The 14,848-nt window shown below is 43.0% G+C and overlaps 1 protein-coding gene across 2 annotated transcripts in view; it reads left to right on the top strand.

The window, feature by feature from the left end:
• LOC137323964 (protein FAM117B-like) overlaps positions 1–14,848 on the top strand; it is a 198,860-nt gene that overhangs the window by 60,236 nt on the left and 123,776 nt on the right. For both annotated transcript variants that reach the window (XM_067988123.1, XM_067988122.1), the window contains exon 2: positions 5,984–6,135. In XM_067988123.1, the coding sequence (XP_067844224.1) occupies positions 5,984–6,135 (152 nt within the window). The remainder of the gene's footprint in view (positions 1–5,983; positions 6,136–14,848) is intronic.

Below are 14,848 nucleotides of genomic sequence, written 5' to 3'. Positions count from 1 at the left end.
TACTTTCCCACACCAGAGGGGTAATTTTAACTCCCAAGAATGGGTGGTCAGGGCCTTGGTGAGACCACATCTGGAGTATTGTGTGCAGTTTTGGTCTCCTCATCTGAGGAAGGATGTCCTTGCCATGGAGGGAGTGCACCAAAAGTTTACCAGACTGATTCCTGGGATGGCAGGACTGACGTATGAGGAGAGATTGGGTCGACTAAGCCTATATTCACTGGAGTTTAGAAGAATGAGAGGTGATCTCATTGAAACATATAAAATTCTAACAGGACTAGACAGACCAGATGCAGGGAGGATGTTCCCGATGGCTGGGGAGTCCAGAACCAGAGGTCACAGTCTCCGGATACGGGGCATGCCATTTAGAACATAGATGAGAAATTTCTTCACTGAGGGTGGTAAACCTATGGAATTCTCTACCACAGAAGGCAGTGGAGGCCAAGTCATTAGATATATTCAAGAAGGAGATAGATATATTTCTTAATGCTAAAGGGATCAAGGGATATGGGGAAAAAGCGGGAACAGGGTACTGAGTTAGACGATCAACCATGATCATTTTGAATGGCAGAACAGGCCCGAAGGACCAAATGGCCTACTCTTGCTCCTATTTTCTATGTTAAGTGGGAGGTTAAAGTAGCAGGCTTTTGGAGCAGGACCACATCCCAGCTCCAACACGCCCACTTCCCTGTTGGGATTCGCACGCACAACAGAAACCCACAAGTTCTGTCCCCACTCAAAGCCAGCTGGCCGATATTTAAAGCATCAATTCAGGTAGTTGAAACACCTTAGGCACTTAACTTTTTGTGGATTCGGCAACAAAAACAGATTTAACTACTCCTGAATGTGTCTCCCGTGGTTTCTGAAACACGCCATTGAAATGGAGGTGTGGAGCCCATCGCCAGGGCAGCCGTGCACATTGCTGCCAGGGATGCCCTCATCTCTAACAGGTTCTCATAATGACGTGCAAATTGAAGGCTTTGAAATACTCAGGCTGCCTGGAATAATTTGCCTCCAGGTTCCCTTCCTGCTGCCATGCTAAAATTATGGCCATGATCTCTGTTTCAGAACCCCCAAAATCTTGTGTCCCAGGTTCTGGCAGAGTCTGAGTTTGCCTATTTATTAGTGCACCAGCAGTGAATGGAGTAATCTGCACCTGCTGCTGCTGCACTTTTGTTTTGTAAAAGTGTTTTCATTCATACAAATACTACATATTTTCCACATCGTTCACCTGAGGAAGGAGGAAGCCTCCGAAAGCTTGTGAATTTAAAATAAAATTGCTGGACTATAACTTGGTGTTGTAAAATTGTTTACAATTCATTCATACTGGCCAATTTAGATTGCTTATGACATTCCTACATTCATAGTGACCTTCTTTCACCTTTTTTTCCCCCTTTCCTTTTCCCTTCTGATTCTTACCATTGTATCTTAAACTAGAATCACAATAGAGCTTTGTTGTTTGCATTAGTGTGGTCTATCTTTGGTGCAGTCCTCAAAAATTGTGTTATAAAAATGACCTTTCTTTAATCCCAAAATTTAGAATCCCTTTAACCTGTCTGCTGGAAACATAACTTGCTGTCATCCAAAAATTAGTGGCAATATTTATCTGTGATCACATCCACTTCTTGCTGAAGCTTGTGCTGGTTGAATTCTTGTTACCGTAAGAACGCATAGCAGGTTTCCAAAGTTTGCCACGATTCTGAGTCAGTGGAGGAGATCTGCTGATGATCTCTTTTTAAAAAAAAATATAGAATGAGGCCTTTCAGCCCGCCGTGCCAGCTCTCTGAAAGAATAATCAATTAGTCCCGCTCCCCTGCTCTCTCCCCGTAGCCCTGCAAATTTTTCCATTTTAAATATATATCCAATTCCCTTTGTAAACTTTTTTTCCCACATCTTTTAAGAATAGTGCCATAAATCATGAAATGTTGAATTCACTGTAATGAAAGTCATCAGCTACTCAGCATGGCAGATCCTATGGTCACTTACTTTTCTAGACTGGAATTCATAAGTTCCAGTAACTCTGGAATTCAAAAGATGTACGAAGGCAAACCAGATCACACACAGGCTAATCCTCACCACAGGGCTTAAGAAAGGAGTCTGCTGCCAAAGCTCTGCTTAAATGGAAATGAAGGCAAACTTGCAGAGGAGGGAGTGGTGCGCATGAACCCCCCTCAACCCCAACCACCGAAGGCTGGGTTACTGAGAAAAAGGTTGCCCTCACGTCAAAGCATAGAACCTTCTAAAGCCATTTACCCAGCCAACTTTATGACAGAAAACCTCAACTGACAGTGTGCAGCAACCATGATTGCTCAGAGTAGATTGCAGGACGGAGAGTATTGTCATAAGTTGTAAAACACCATATGAAAAAATTCACACCGAATATCATTTGTACTGTACACTTATCACAAATTCCCCATTATTACCACCACCAGTGTTTCAGCTGAATGCTATACAGTTCTTGGTGTTCTCGAGATACAACCAAAGTTTTGAGGGACAAAATCTGTAATTGTACTGCTAGCTATTTACACAGTTCAAGTGAAAATTTCCCACCATTATACTTTACGGCGTCCTAGTGACTACACTGACTTCAGAGAAACCCAATTTGTATGAACTTAGCTGAATGTTCAGGTTACCTCAGACTGGCTTTGAAAACCACTTGACCCTAGTGGATTGTGGTGGTAACATCACCTGATGGTGCAGATCCAGGAATCTCAATTGGGAGTCCCAATATACACACTGAAGTCACATGCATTTGAAATTCGCTGTGGTATTGTGATCATAAATGAGAAAGGATGGGAAAAATCAGTTTAAGGTACTTGAATGTTGAAGTCTGGAGAGCGACGATGGAGATATGCTGCCTCCCAGCATTAGTTTCTCTCTTACATTTGCAATGACACAGCTGGCGACTGTGGGGTCTGTTGGTCGGTCAGTAGGAAATAGCCCTGTGTTTCCTCTGTTGATCTTAAGCCATAAAAATTGGGTACCGGATGCCACTGATATGCAGAATTTGCCTCTTATACATTGTGTCTCTTCAGTGAAATTTCCAAGGTTCAGCAGTAATAGTCACTTGTTAAATTAATTCAGTTTTTACAGATGTCAATATATTAAGTGACCCTGTGCTGGTTAATTGAACCTACTGAATGGACTGAGGCGAAAGATGTTTTTTGATTGAACTCGTGAACTCAGGTAGTCTGGTGTCTTCGGCTCACTTGTCTCATTGTTCAGAGTCATCCTATCCATTAATATGTCATGGTTTCATTGTATATACATCCATAGGTGCTTGGAAAGCTGTTCTCAAATAGCTGTGTTCAGAAGTATTTGGTTGCTTTGACCCAAGAGAGTACATCCTTTTCATGGAGGCTCAATGTAATTCACCTGGAAATTTATGCACATTTGAGGTTAATAGTATATTAGAAATCTTAATAGTGCTTTGGCCCAGATTTGTAAGCTATATGAGCACTGCATTCTAGCAATCCTTTATACCAACATTTATCCTTTACAAAAATTTCAAAACCTTCCAAATTTTCTGTTTTCAAGTGAATGGTAAGAATTCCATTTATTGCACATTCTAATGTGGAAAATGGTATAATACTAAATAGCTTACCCAAAATAGGGTTAACTGCTTTATGATCTTTTGCTTCTGCACAGTCTGAGAACATGTTCTACAAAATAAGGTGGCTCCCATTATAGTTCAAGATTTACACAATTATAGAAAGTTCTGGTTCCTTTTAAGCTTCGTGTTGGAATTTTGTAATTCAAGAGTTGTAGAAGAATAGTATCTCCAGCAATTAGTTGCAATAATACATACCAAGAAATCCTCTATTCTGAAGGCTTATGGTGCTAATTTGGAAGTGCTCATTCATTGGTAGTATGACTGCAGCTTCAGTCTTGTGTTTCAGCAACTACAACCAACCTGCAAATGCTCTTAGATCATGGACTATTGGGTCTGTGTCTCTGCTATTTCTGATCACCTGACCACAGGGTTAATATATTAAGTGACCCTGTGCTAGTTAATTGGCAGGGACCACAGATCCATGAAAGGTGTTTGAAAAGAATGGCTTTCATTCCTCATTTGGGTTTTAAATTTAGGTCTGAGCAAACTGTTGTTGTATTTAGAATCATGAAGCACAGGAGGATATTCGGCCCATTGTGCCTATGCCAGCTCTTTGATGGAGCGATCCAATTAATCCGACTGTCTCGCACTTGCCCTATATAGCCCTGCAAATTTTTCCTTTTCAAGTATATATCCAATTCCCTTTTGAAAGTTGCTATTGAATCTGCTTGCACCATTCTTTCAGATAGTGTATTCCAGATCATAACTTGTTTTTTTAAAAAAAAATTCTCATTTCCCCTCCAGTTCTTTTGCAAATTTTCTTAAATCTGTGTCCTCTGGTTATCACCCCTCCAGCCAGTGGAAATAATTTCTTCCTATGTCTTTTATTAAAACTCATAATTTGGAATGCCTCTACAAAATCTCCCCTTAAGCATCTCTGCACTAAGGAGAACAGTATCAGCTTCTCTAGTCTTGCCACATAACTGAAGTCCCTCATCCCTGGTACCATTCTAGTAAATCTTCTCTGCACCTTTCCTAAGGCCTTGACATCCTTCCTATAGTGAGTTCACTGATCTCACCAGGGTGGCAAAAGAATTGCAACAAATAGCCTCACTGCCTTTGAGGAGGAGTTTCACGGTTATTAAAATGTACCAAGGGAACACTGTTGATAGGTGGGCTAGATGGAACCAACTGTCTTCTTCTGCCTGAAACTCTTTCTGTGTAAATCAGACAGAACTCCCACTCTTGTCCAGTGACCAGACGTGTGCACTTCCAACAATGGTCCCCCGAGGACTGGACCAGGCTTGGCAATAATGCCCTTATAGTCAAATAGTCTGCTACCACTACTCCAAAGCTCACACTTAAATAATGGCCACTTTGCAAAGTACCAGGACACCAGTACCCTTGGAACCATTGCCTCATCAAGGACTTAAAGCTCTTGGGTAAGGAGGGAAGTAAAAAAAAAGAATAGTGAGGGGAAAAAATAGTAGCTTTGGAACCAATAACCCGGAAAAGTGCGAGGTGATGCACTTTGGAGGGACAAACAAGGCAAGGGAATACACAATGAATGGGAGGACCCTAGGCAAGACAGAGGGTCAGAGGGATCTTGGTGTGCAAGTTCACAGATCCCTGAAGGCGGCGGAACAGGTAGATAAGGTGGTAAAGAAGGCATATGGGATACTTGCCTTTATTAGCCGAGGCATAGAATATAAGAGCAAGGAGGTTATGATGGAGCTGTATAAAACACTGGTCAGGCCACAGCTGGAGTACTGTGTGCAGTTCTGGTCGCCGCACTACAGGAAGGATGTGATCGCTTTGGAGAGGGTGCAGAGGAGATTCACCAGGATGTTACCAGGGCTGGAGCGCTTCAGCTATGATGAGAGACTGGGAAGATTGGGTTTGTTTTCCTTGGAGGTGAGGGGGGACATGATTGAGGTGTACAAAATTATGAGGGGCACAGATAGGATGGATACTAAGGAGCTTTTTCCCTTCGTTGAGGGTTCTATAACAAGGGGGCATAGATTCAAGGTAAAAGGCGGGAGGTTTAGAGGGGATTTGAGAAAGAACCTTTTCACCCAGAGGGTGGTTGGAGTCTGGAACTCACTGCCTGAGAGGGTTGTGGAGGCAGGAACCCTCACAACATTCAAGAAGCATTTGGATGAGCACTTGAAATGCCATAGCATACAAGGCTACGGACCAAATGCTGGAATATGGGATTAGATTAGACTGGGCTTGATGGCCGGTGCGGACACGATGGGCCGAAGGGCCTCTATCCGTGCTGTATGACTCTATGACTCTATCTTGGTGAACCTCTGCCTATTTATATGCTTAATTTTGTATTCAAAAATTTACTTTGTTGTCAAATACAAAATGTTCTCTTTGCACTGCTTGTTTCTGAAAATGTCATACAAATTTTTCCTCATCTATTTTCAGTTGAAAGATCACGTCAGCCTCTGGTGAGCCCCTCCAATAACATCCGTCGAACGTCCTCCTTGGACACGCTTGCAGCTCCCTACCTCACTGGTCAGTGGCCACGTGATGTCCATTGCCATTCTGCCCCTTGTATGAGAGATAAAGCTACTCAGGTACGTGAAGGTGAACTCATTTACTTAGAGTATGTTATGTTTTTACGCAGAGCATAGGAACAGGAGTCGGCCAATTAGCCCCTCGAGCCTGTTCCGCCATTAAGTTAGGTGATGGCTAATCTGTACCTCAACTCCATTTACCCGGTTTTGCTTTCTATCCCTTGACATCCGTACACAACAAAGTTCACTGATATCGGTCTTGAAAATTTTAATTGCCCCAAAAGGCTGTGGATGCTGGGTGAGAGAATTCCAGATTTCCAATACTCCTTTGTGGGGAAAAAGTACTTCCTGATTTTGCTCCTCAATGGTCCAGCTTTAATTTTAAGATTATGCCCCATTGTTCTGGATTTCCCCATCAGAGGACATAGTTTCTTTATATCTACCCTATTGAATCCCATAATCATTTTTAAACACCATGATTAGATCACCCGTCAACCATCTAAACTCGAGGGAATACAAGTCAAGTTTATGCAACCTGTCCTTGTAATTTAACCCCTTTAACAACAACTTGTGTTTACATAGCGCCTTTGACCTATTAAAACGTCACAGGCGCTTAAGGCCTGGTATCGTTCTTGTGAATCTACACTGTACCTCCTCCAAAGCCTATATATCTTTTGAGATTCATTGCCCAAAACTGAATGTAGTCCTTCAGATGGTCTCTGACCAAGGCTCACTGAAATGTCACTTCCTTACTTCAGTTTGAGCCCTCTTGAGATAAAGGCCAATATTCCATTAGCTTTTTTGATTACTTTTTGTACCTGTGTACTAGCTTGTAATTTGTGTATGTGGATACCTGAATCATTTTGCTTCTCCACAGTTTCCAATCTCTCGCCATTAAGAAAATATTCCAATTTGCCTTTCTCTGTTCCAAAGTGGATGACCCCATGCTTCCCTACATTGAACTCCATCTGCCATAGTTTTGCCCGTTCATGTCCCTCTGTAACTTTCTCCTCCCATTCACACAGCTTACTGTGCTTCCTAACTTAGTGTCATCTGCAAACTTTGACATACAATTCTCTATTCCTTCATCCAGGTCATTAATATATATGGCAAAAAGCTGAAGCCTCAGTAGAGATCCCTGGGGAACACTACTTGCCAATCAAAACATGAACCCTCTATTCCTTCTGTCTCCTCCCTCCCGAATAATTACCGACCTTCGTCGCAAGATTACCTCTAATTCCATGCGCTTCAATTTTTGTTAATCTCTTGTGCGGAACCTTATCAAATGTTTTCTGTAAATCCATTAAGACAACATCCATAGACATTTCCCTACCCACCATGTTAGTGACCTCAAAAAAATTTAACTAGATTAGTCAGACAAAACAAGTAGCCAGAAATGGTGCGTGTGAGCAAAGTAGTTAAGATACTTAAGCAATTAAAGATATTTTAAAGTTCAGAACCATTTTCTTCATTGCTAACATAAACTCTTAAAATCAGCCCAGATAAATTTGTCTGTTTCTGAGGATGAACCCCACTTACCTGCCTTTTCAGTATATTTCTTAATCCCGTCACCTCAGAAATTCGTGTGATTGTCTGATGAACCTATTTATACAGGGCCGATCTGCCTCGATGGCTTTCCTTGGTGAATTACTACTTCAGTTACTTTTTGGATATGATTTCACCTGACTTCCCTTCTTACTGATAACTTCCTACCTTTTTTTACCTCGTCCACTGATATTTGAACTCTTCATCATGGTGAACAATTTCCCCAAATCAATTTTGTCATTCCATTCGTAATGAAAAAGGCACCAGTGTTGAAATTAAGTCTTACACTAGAACGTATCTGATGAATGACATAAGCTGTTTTGAAAGGTGCAAAGGTCACAATGTACTCACACTGCATAATAGCCTTTTACAGGGATTTGCTATCCAACTGGAATGTATTGCTATCCATTTCCATTGCTTGTACATTGACCTGCAGCAGTTGCATATGATGCAGTAATATTTGCTGTTTTACTTACAATGGGTGCTTTCAGTGATTTTGAAATCCAGGGCAAAATAAATTAAAATTAAATGTGGCCTCAGTTATTGGCTGCCCTGGTTATATCATCTTAGCAGCAACCTCTAATCTGGAAAGATCACTTTTATGTTTCCCTTGGGATTTATGTGAAATTGTTGCATTATGATGTCCTGAAATTCCAAACCTGATGCTGAGATGCTTCAGATGTTTCTGTGATTAAAAGTTGCCTCCTGCAGCTCAGTGTATAAAGTTGTTCTGCCCCAAAGCAGTCATTTATGTCATTCTGCAAAAAAAAAAGTTGCAAAACGCATCACTTGTTTAAGATTCAGAATCAGCTTTCAATAATATTTTTGATCTTCCCTTGCAATGAAAGGCTCCTGTGCTTTGAATAAATGTCTCGGCCGGCTGCCTTGCTGGTTCGGGAAAGTAAGCTGTGAGGAGGACAGTCTGCAAAGGGATATGGACAGATTAAATGATTGGGCAAGAAGGTGGCAGATGGATTCCTTCACCTGCGGGAAGTGTGTCCAGCTGCAGCTATTGTTTGACCGCTTGACGGCTCTGGAGCTGCGGATGGATTCACTTTGGAGCATCCGCGATGCTGAGAAAGTCGTGGATAGCACGTTCAGTGAGTTGGTCACACCGCAGATAAAAATTACTGAGGGAGATAGTGAATGGGTGACCAACAGACAGAGGAAGAGTAGGAAGGCAGTGCAGGGGTCCCCTGCGGTCATCTCCCTCCAAAACAGGTATACCGTTTTGGATACTGTTGGGGGAGATGGCTCACCAGGGGAAGGTGGCAGTGGCCAGGTTCATGGCACCGTGGCTGGCTCTGCTGCACAGGAGGGCAGGAAAAAGAGTGGCAGAGCTATAGTGATAGGGGACTCGATTGTAAGGGGAATAGACAGGCGTTTCTGCGGACGCAACCGAGACTCCAGGATGGTATGTTGCCTCCCTGGTGCAAGGGTCAAGGATGTCTCGGAGCGGCTGCAGGACATTCTGGAGGGGGAGGGTGAACAGCCAGTTGTCGTGGTGCATATAGGCACCAACGATATAGGTAAAAAACAGGATGAGGTCCTACAAGCTGAATTTAGGGAGTTAGGAGTTAAACTAAAGAGTAGGACCTCAAAGGTAGTAATCTCAGGATTGCTACCAGTGCCACGGGTTAGTCAGAGTAGGAATGACAGGATAGCTAAGATGAATACGTGGCTTGAGAGATGGTGCAAGAGGGAGGGATTCAAATTCCTGGGCCATTGGAACCGGTTCTGGGGGAGGTGGGACCAGTACAAATTGGACGGTCTGCATCTGGGCAGGACTGGAACCAATGTCCTAGGGGGAGTGTTTGCCAGTGCTGTTGGGGAGGGTTTAAACTAATGTGGCAGGGGGATGGGAACCGATGCAGGAAGTCAGTGGGAAATAAAGTGGTGACAGAAACAAAAGGCAGTAAGGGAGAGTGTACAGAACATGACCGGACAGATGGTCTGAGAAAGCAGGGCAAAGACCAAGGGAAGTCTAGATTAAACTGCATTTATTTCAATGCAAGAAGTCTGATGGGCAAGGCAGATGAACTCAGGGCATGGATGGGTACATGGGACTGGGATGTTATAGCTATTACTGAAACATGGATAAGGGAGGGGCAGGACTGGCAGCTCAATGTTCCAGGGTACAGATGCTATAGGAAAGATAGAGCAGGAGGTAAGAGAGGAGGGGGAGTTGCGTTCTTAATTAGGGAGAACATCACGGCAGTAGTGAGAGGGGATATATCCGAGGGTTCGCCCACTGAGTCCATATGGGTAGAACTGAAAAATAAGAAGGGAGAGATCACTTTGATAGGATTGTACTACAGACCCCCAAATAGTCAACGGGAAATTGAGGAGCAAATATGTAAGGAGATTACAGACAGCTGCAAGAAAAATAGGGTGGTAATAGTAGGGGACTTTAACTTTCCCAACATTGACTGGGACAGCCATAGCATTAGGGGCTTGGATGGAGAGAAATTTGTTGAGTGTATTCAGGAGGAATTTCTCATTCAGTATGTGGATGGCCTGACTAGAGAGGGGGCAAAACTTGACCTCCTCTTGGGAAATAAGGAAGGGCAGGTGACAGAAGTGTTAGTGAGGGATCACTTTGGGACCAGTGATCATAATTCCATTAGTTTTAAGATAGCTATGGAGAAGGATAGGTCTGGCCCAAAAGTTAAAATTCTAAATTGGGGAAAGGCCAATTTTGATGGTATTAGACAGGAACATTCAGAAGTTGATTGGGAGAGTCTGTTGGCAGGCAAAGGGACGTCTGGTAAGTGGGAGGCTTTCAAAAGTGTGTTAACCAGGGTTCAGGGTAAGCACATTCCTTATAAAGTGAAGGGCAAGGCTGGTAGAAGTAGGGAACCTTGGATGACTCGGGAGATTGAGGCACTAGTCAAAAGGAAGAAGGAGGCATATGACATGCATAGGCAGCTGGGATCAAGTGGATCCCTTGAAGAGTATAGAGATTGCCGGAGTAGAGTTAAGAGAGCAATCAGGAGGGCAAAAAGAGGATATGAGATTGCTTTGGCAGATCAGGCAAAGGTGAATCCAAAGAGCTTCTACAAATACATAAAGGGCAAAAGGGTAACTAGGGAGAGAGTAGGGCCTCTTAAGGATCAACAAGGTCATCTATGTGCGGAACCACAAGAGATGGGTGAGATCCTGAATGAATATTTCACATCGGTATTTACGATTGAGAAAGGCATGGATGTTAGGGAACTTGGGGAAATAAATAGTGATGTCTTGAGGAGTGTACATATTACAGAGAGGGAGGTGCTGGAAGTCTTAACGCGCATCAAGGTAGATAAATCTCCGGGACCTGATGAAATGTATCCCAGGACGTTATGGGAGGTTGGGGAGGAAATTGCGGGTCCCCTAGCAGAGATATTTGAATCATTCACCGCTACAGGTGAGGTGCCTGAAGATTGGAGGGTAGCAAATGTTGTGCCTTTGTTTAAGAAGGGCGGCAGGGAAAAGCCTGGGAACTACAGACCAGTGAGCCTGACATCTGTAGTGGGTAAGTTGTTAGAGGGTATTCTGAGGGACAGGATCTACAGGCATTTGGAGAGGCAGGGACTAATTAGGAACAGTCAGCATGGTTTTGTGAGAGGAAAATCATGTCTCACGAATTTGATTGAGTTTTTTGAAGGGGTAACCAAGAAGATAGATGAGGGCTGTGCAGTAGACGTGGTCTACATGGACTTCAGCAAAGCATTTGACAAGGTACCGCATGGTAGGTTGTTACATAAGGTTAAATCTCATGGGATCCAAGGTGAGGTAGCCAATTGGATACAAAATTGGCTTGACGACAGAAGACAGAGGGTGGTTGTAGAGGGTTGTTTTTCAAACTGGATGCCTGTGTCCAGCGGTGTGCCTCAGGGATCGGTGCTGGGTCCGCTGTTATTTGTTATTTATATTAATGATTTGGATGAGAATTTAGGAGGCATGGTTAGTAAGTTTGCAGATGACACCAAGATTGGTGGCATTGTGGACAGTGAAGAAGGTTATCTGGGATTGCAACGGGATCTTGATAAATTGGGCCAGTGGGCCGATGAATGGCAGATGGAGTTTAATTTAGATAAATGTGAGGTGATGCATTTTGGTAGATCGAATCGGGCCAGGACCTACTCCGTTAATGGTAGGGCGTTGGGGAGAGTTATAGAACAAAGAGATCTGGGAGTACAGATTCATAGCTCCTTGAAAGTGGAGTCACAGGTGGATAGGGTGGTGAAGAAGGCATTCGGCATGCTTGGTTTCATTGGTCAGAACATTGAATGCAGGAGTTGGGATGTCTTGTTGAAGTTGTACAGGGCATTGGTGAGGCCACACTTGGAATACTGTGTACAGTTCTGGTCACCCTATTATAGAAAGGATATTATTAAACTAGAAAGAGTGCAGAAAAGATTTACTAGGATGCTACCGGGACTTGATGGTTTGACTTACAGGGAGAGGTTAGACAGACTGGGACTTTTTTCCCTGGAGAGTAGGAGGTTAAGGGGTGATCTTATAGAAGTCTATAAAATAATGAGGGGCATAGATAAGGTCGATAGTCAAAATCTTTTCCCAAAGGTAGGGGAGTCTATAACGAGGGGGCACAGATTTAAGGTGAGAGGGGAGAGATACAAAAGGGTCCAGAGGGGCAATTTTTTCACTCAAAGGGTGGTGAGTGTCTGGAACGAGCTGCCAGAGGCAGTAGTGGAGGCGGGTACAATTTTGTCTTTTAAAAAGCATTTGGACAGTTACATGGGTAAGATGGGTATAGAGGGATATGGGCCAAGTGCAGGCAATTGGGACTAGCTTAGTGGTATAAACTGGGCGACATGGACATGTTGGGCCGAAGGGCCTGTTTCCATGTTGTAACTTCTATGATTCTATGATTCTATTCACTTTCTGGTAGGAAGAATAGAAAAACAGAATATTTTTTAAATGGTGAGAAACTATTAAATGTTGGTGTCCAGAGAGACTTTGGTGTCCTGATACAAGTAACACAAAAAGTTAGTATGCAGGTACAGCAGGCAGTTAGGAAAGCAATGGCATGTTGGCCTTTATTGCAAGTGGGTTCGAGTACAAGAGTCACCTGGAGTACTGCTTACAATTTTGGTCTCCTTATCTAAGGAAGGGTATCCTTGCCTTGGTGGTGCAGCGAAGGTTCACCAGATTAATTCCTGGGATGAGAGGGTTGTCCTATGAGGAGAGGTTGAGTAGAATGGTCCTATACTCTCTGGAGTTTAGAAGAATGAGAGGTGATCTAATTAAAACGTATAAGATTATGAGGGGGCTTGACTGAGTCGATGAGAGGTTGTTTACTCTGGCTGGAGAGTCTAGATCTAGGGGACATAGTTGCTGGATAAGGGGTCGGCCATTCAAGACTGAGATGAGGAGGAATTTCTTCATGCAGAGGGTTGTGGATGCTGAGTCATTGAGTATATTCAAGGCGGAGATAGATAGATTTTTGGATTCGATGGGGATCGAGCAGGAAAGTGGAGTTCATGTCTAAGATCAGCCATGATCTGATTGAATGGCAAAGCAGGCTCGAGGGGACTCCTGCTCCTATTTCTTATGTTCTTATGTAATCAGCAGAGTGATTGTTGGTTGAATGATGTACCCCTGACCGAGTCCATCATTTATGTTCTGTTTACATTGTAAAACCCTTCCACTGGAAGTTGTTAGCATGTTAAGGCTGCTGGTGGTCAGTTTGGCTGAATTGGTAGTACTCTTGCTTCTGGGTCATTGTGTGGATTCAAGTGCCACATAAGATCTTGCACATGCAATCTGGGCTGACACACTATGGCAGTACCAAGGGAGTGCTGCATTGCTGGGGTTGTTATCCGTTGAAATGGTAAACCCATTTACCCAGATTCTGCCTGCTCTGGTGCTTCAGGTAGACTTTAAAGATCTTGTGGCATGATTTGAGGAAGAGCAGGGAGTTTTCCTTACATCCTGGCCAACATTTCTCCTTCACCTAATACAACCAAAAATCAGATCAGTTGTCCGTTTATTGCATTGTTGAAATATTGTTGTGCGCAACATGACTATGCCTGCCGATAGAATGACCACTGCACTTCAGTGTCATTTGTTGTATGCAAAATACTTGAGGTTTTGAGAGCTGTGATGAGATACTATATAAATGCAAATCTTTCTGGTGCTCTTCACATTACAGGGCTGATTTCAGAACAGTAGCTGTATCGCTGAATTAAGTGCATCCAAATCATTTCTGTTTCCAAATTTTGGGCTGTTAACCATCTCGTGATGTTGAGTGCAGGTTGATTCAGGCCAGCATTGCTCAGCCTGTCCCATCGCCAGAGCAACGTGGGAGTTCCACAGCAGCAATTTTGGTTCTAAACATGGAGAAAAGCCAGCTCGAGATGTGTCTTCGTGCTGCCATGTTTATACTGGAGTTAAATAGATGACAAATTGTCTGGATGGGTTGAGAGGTTGGCTTAGAAACACAAGACAGGCTGGTGAAAAATAAGTGTTGTGCCTGTGAAAAAGTAACCAGTGGTGTTTCATAGCAATCTGTTCTGGGACCTCTGCTGTTCACAACATTTGAATGATGTGGAACAGTTTCTGTAGCATTATATTTGAGGATAGGTATGTGGGCAGCTAACTAAAAGGGACATTTATTATTTTCAAACAGAGGTAGCACTAAATATGTAGATAGGCTAATATATGGCACATACATTTTCATATGGCTACATGTAGGTAATGTAGATAAGAACATGTAACATGAAAAGGTGGCTACTGATGAAGACTGGAGGGAGCAAAAGATTTGGAAATGATTAACTGTATACTGAAAACATCTGGTCAGGTATCAAGGTAAATTGGACACTGAGCACATTGGGTGAGCAGTCAGAGCAAAACCAGTTATACTGGCAAAATACAGATCAACGTGAGGCTAATTCTAGAGCATGGTATGTAGTTTTAGTTATCCTACCTCAAGGATATTGGAAGCATTCGAGAGGGCTCAAGAGGGACCAGAGTGATTCTGGATTTTGGGAATGAAGTTATGAAGAAATGCTCGTGACCAACTTATTTTTGTTGCAGGAAAGAGGGGAGAAATTAGCAATTTTTTTTTTAAATTGCATATCAGTAGTTAGAATAGAAGGATACAGCTGGTTCTGTGAACCTGCTGAATTTAAGTATGAATCATTTGGCAAGTTCAGTGTTGGCAGAAGCAGCTGACCTATTGATTTACATTCACCTCTGATACTTCAGCTAGATCAACTATTCC

The sequence above is a fragment of the Heptranchias perlo genome, chromosome 7, assembly GCF_035084215.1.
Source record: "Heptranchias perlo isolate sHepPer1 chromosome 7, sHepPer1.hap1, whole genome shotgun sequence".
Classification (NCBI taxonomy): domain Eukaryota; kingdom Metazoa; phylum Chordata; class Chondrichthyes; order Hexanchiformes; family Hexanchidae; genus Heptranchias; species Heptranchias perlo.
The sequence above is the reverse complement of the archived record's forward strand: the minus strand, read 5'-3'. Positions and strand labels throughout refer to the sequence as shown.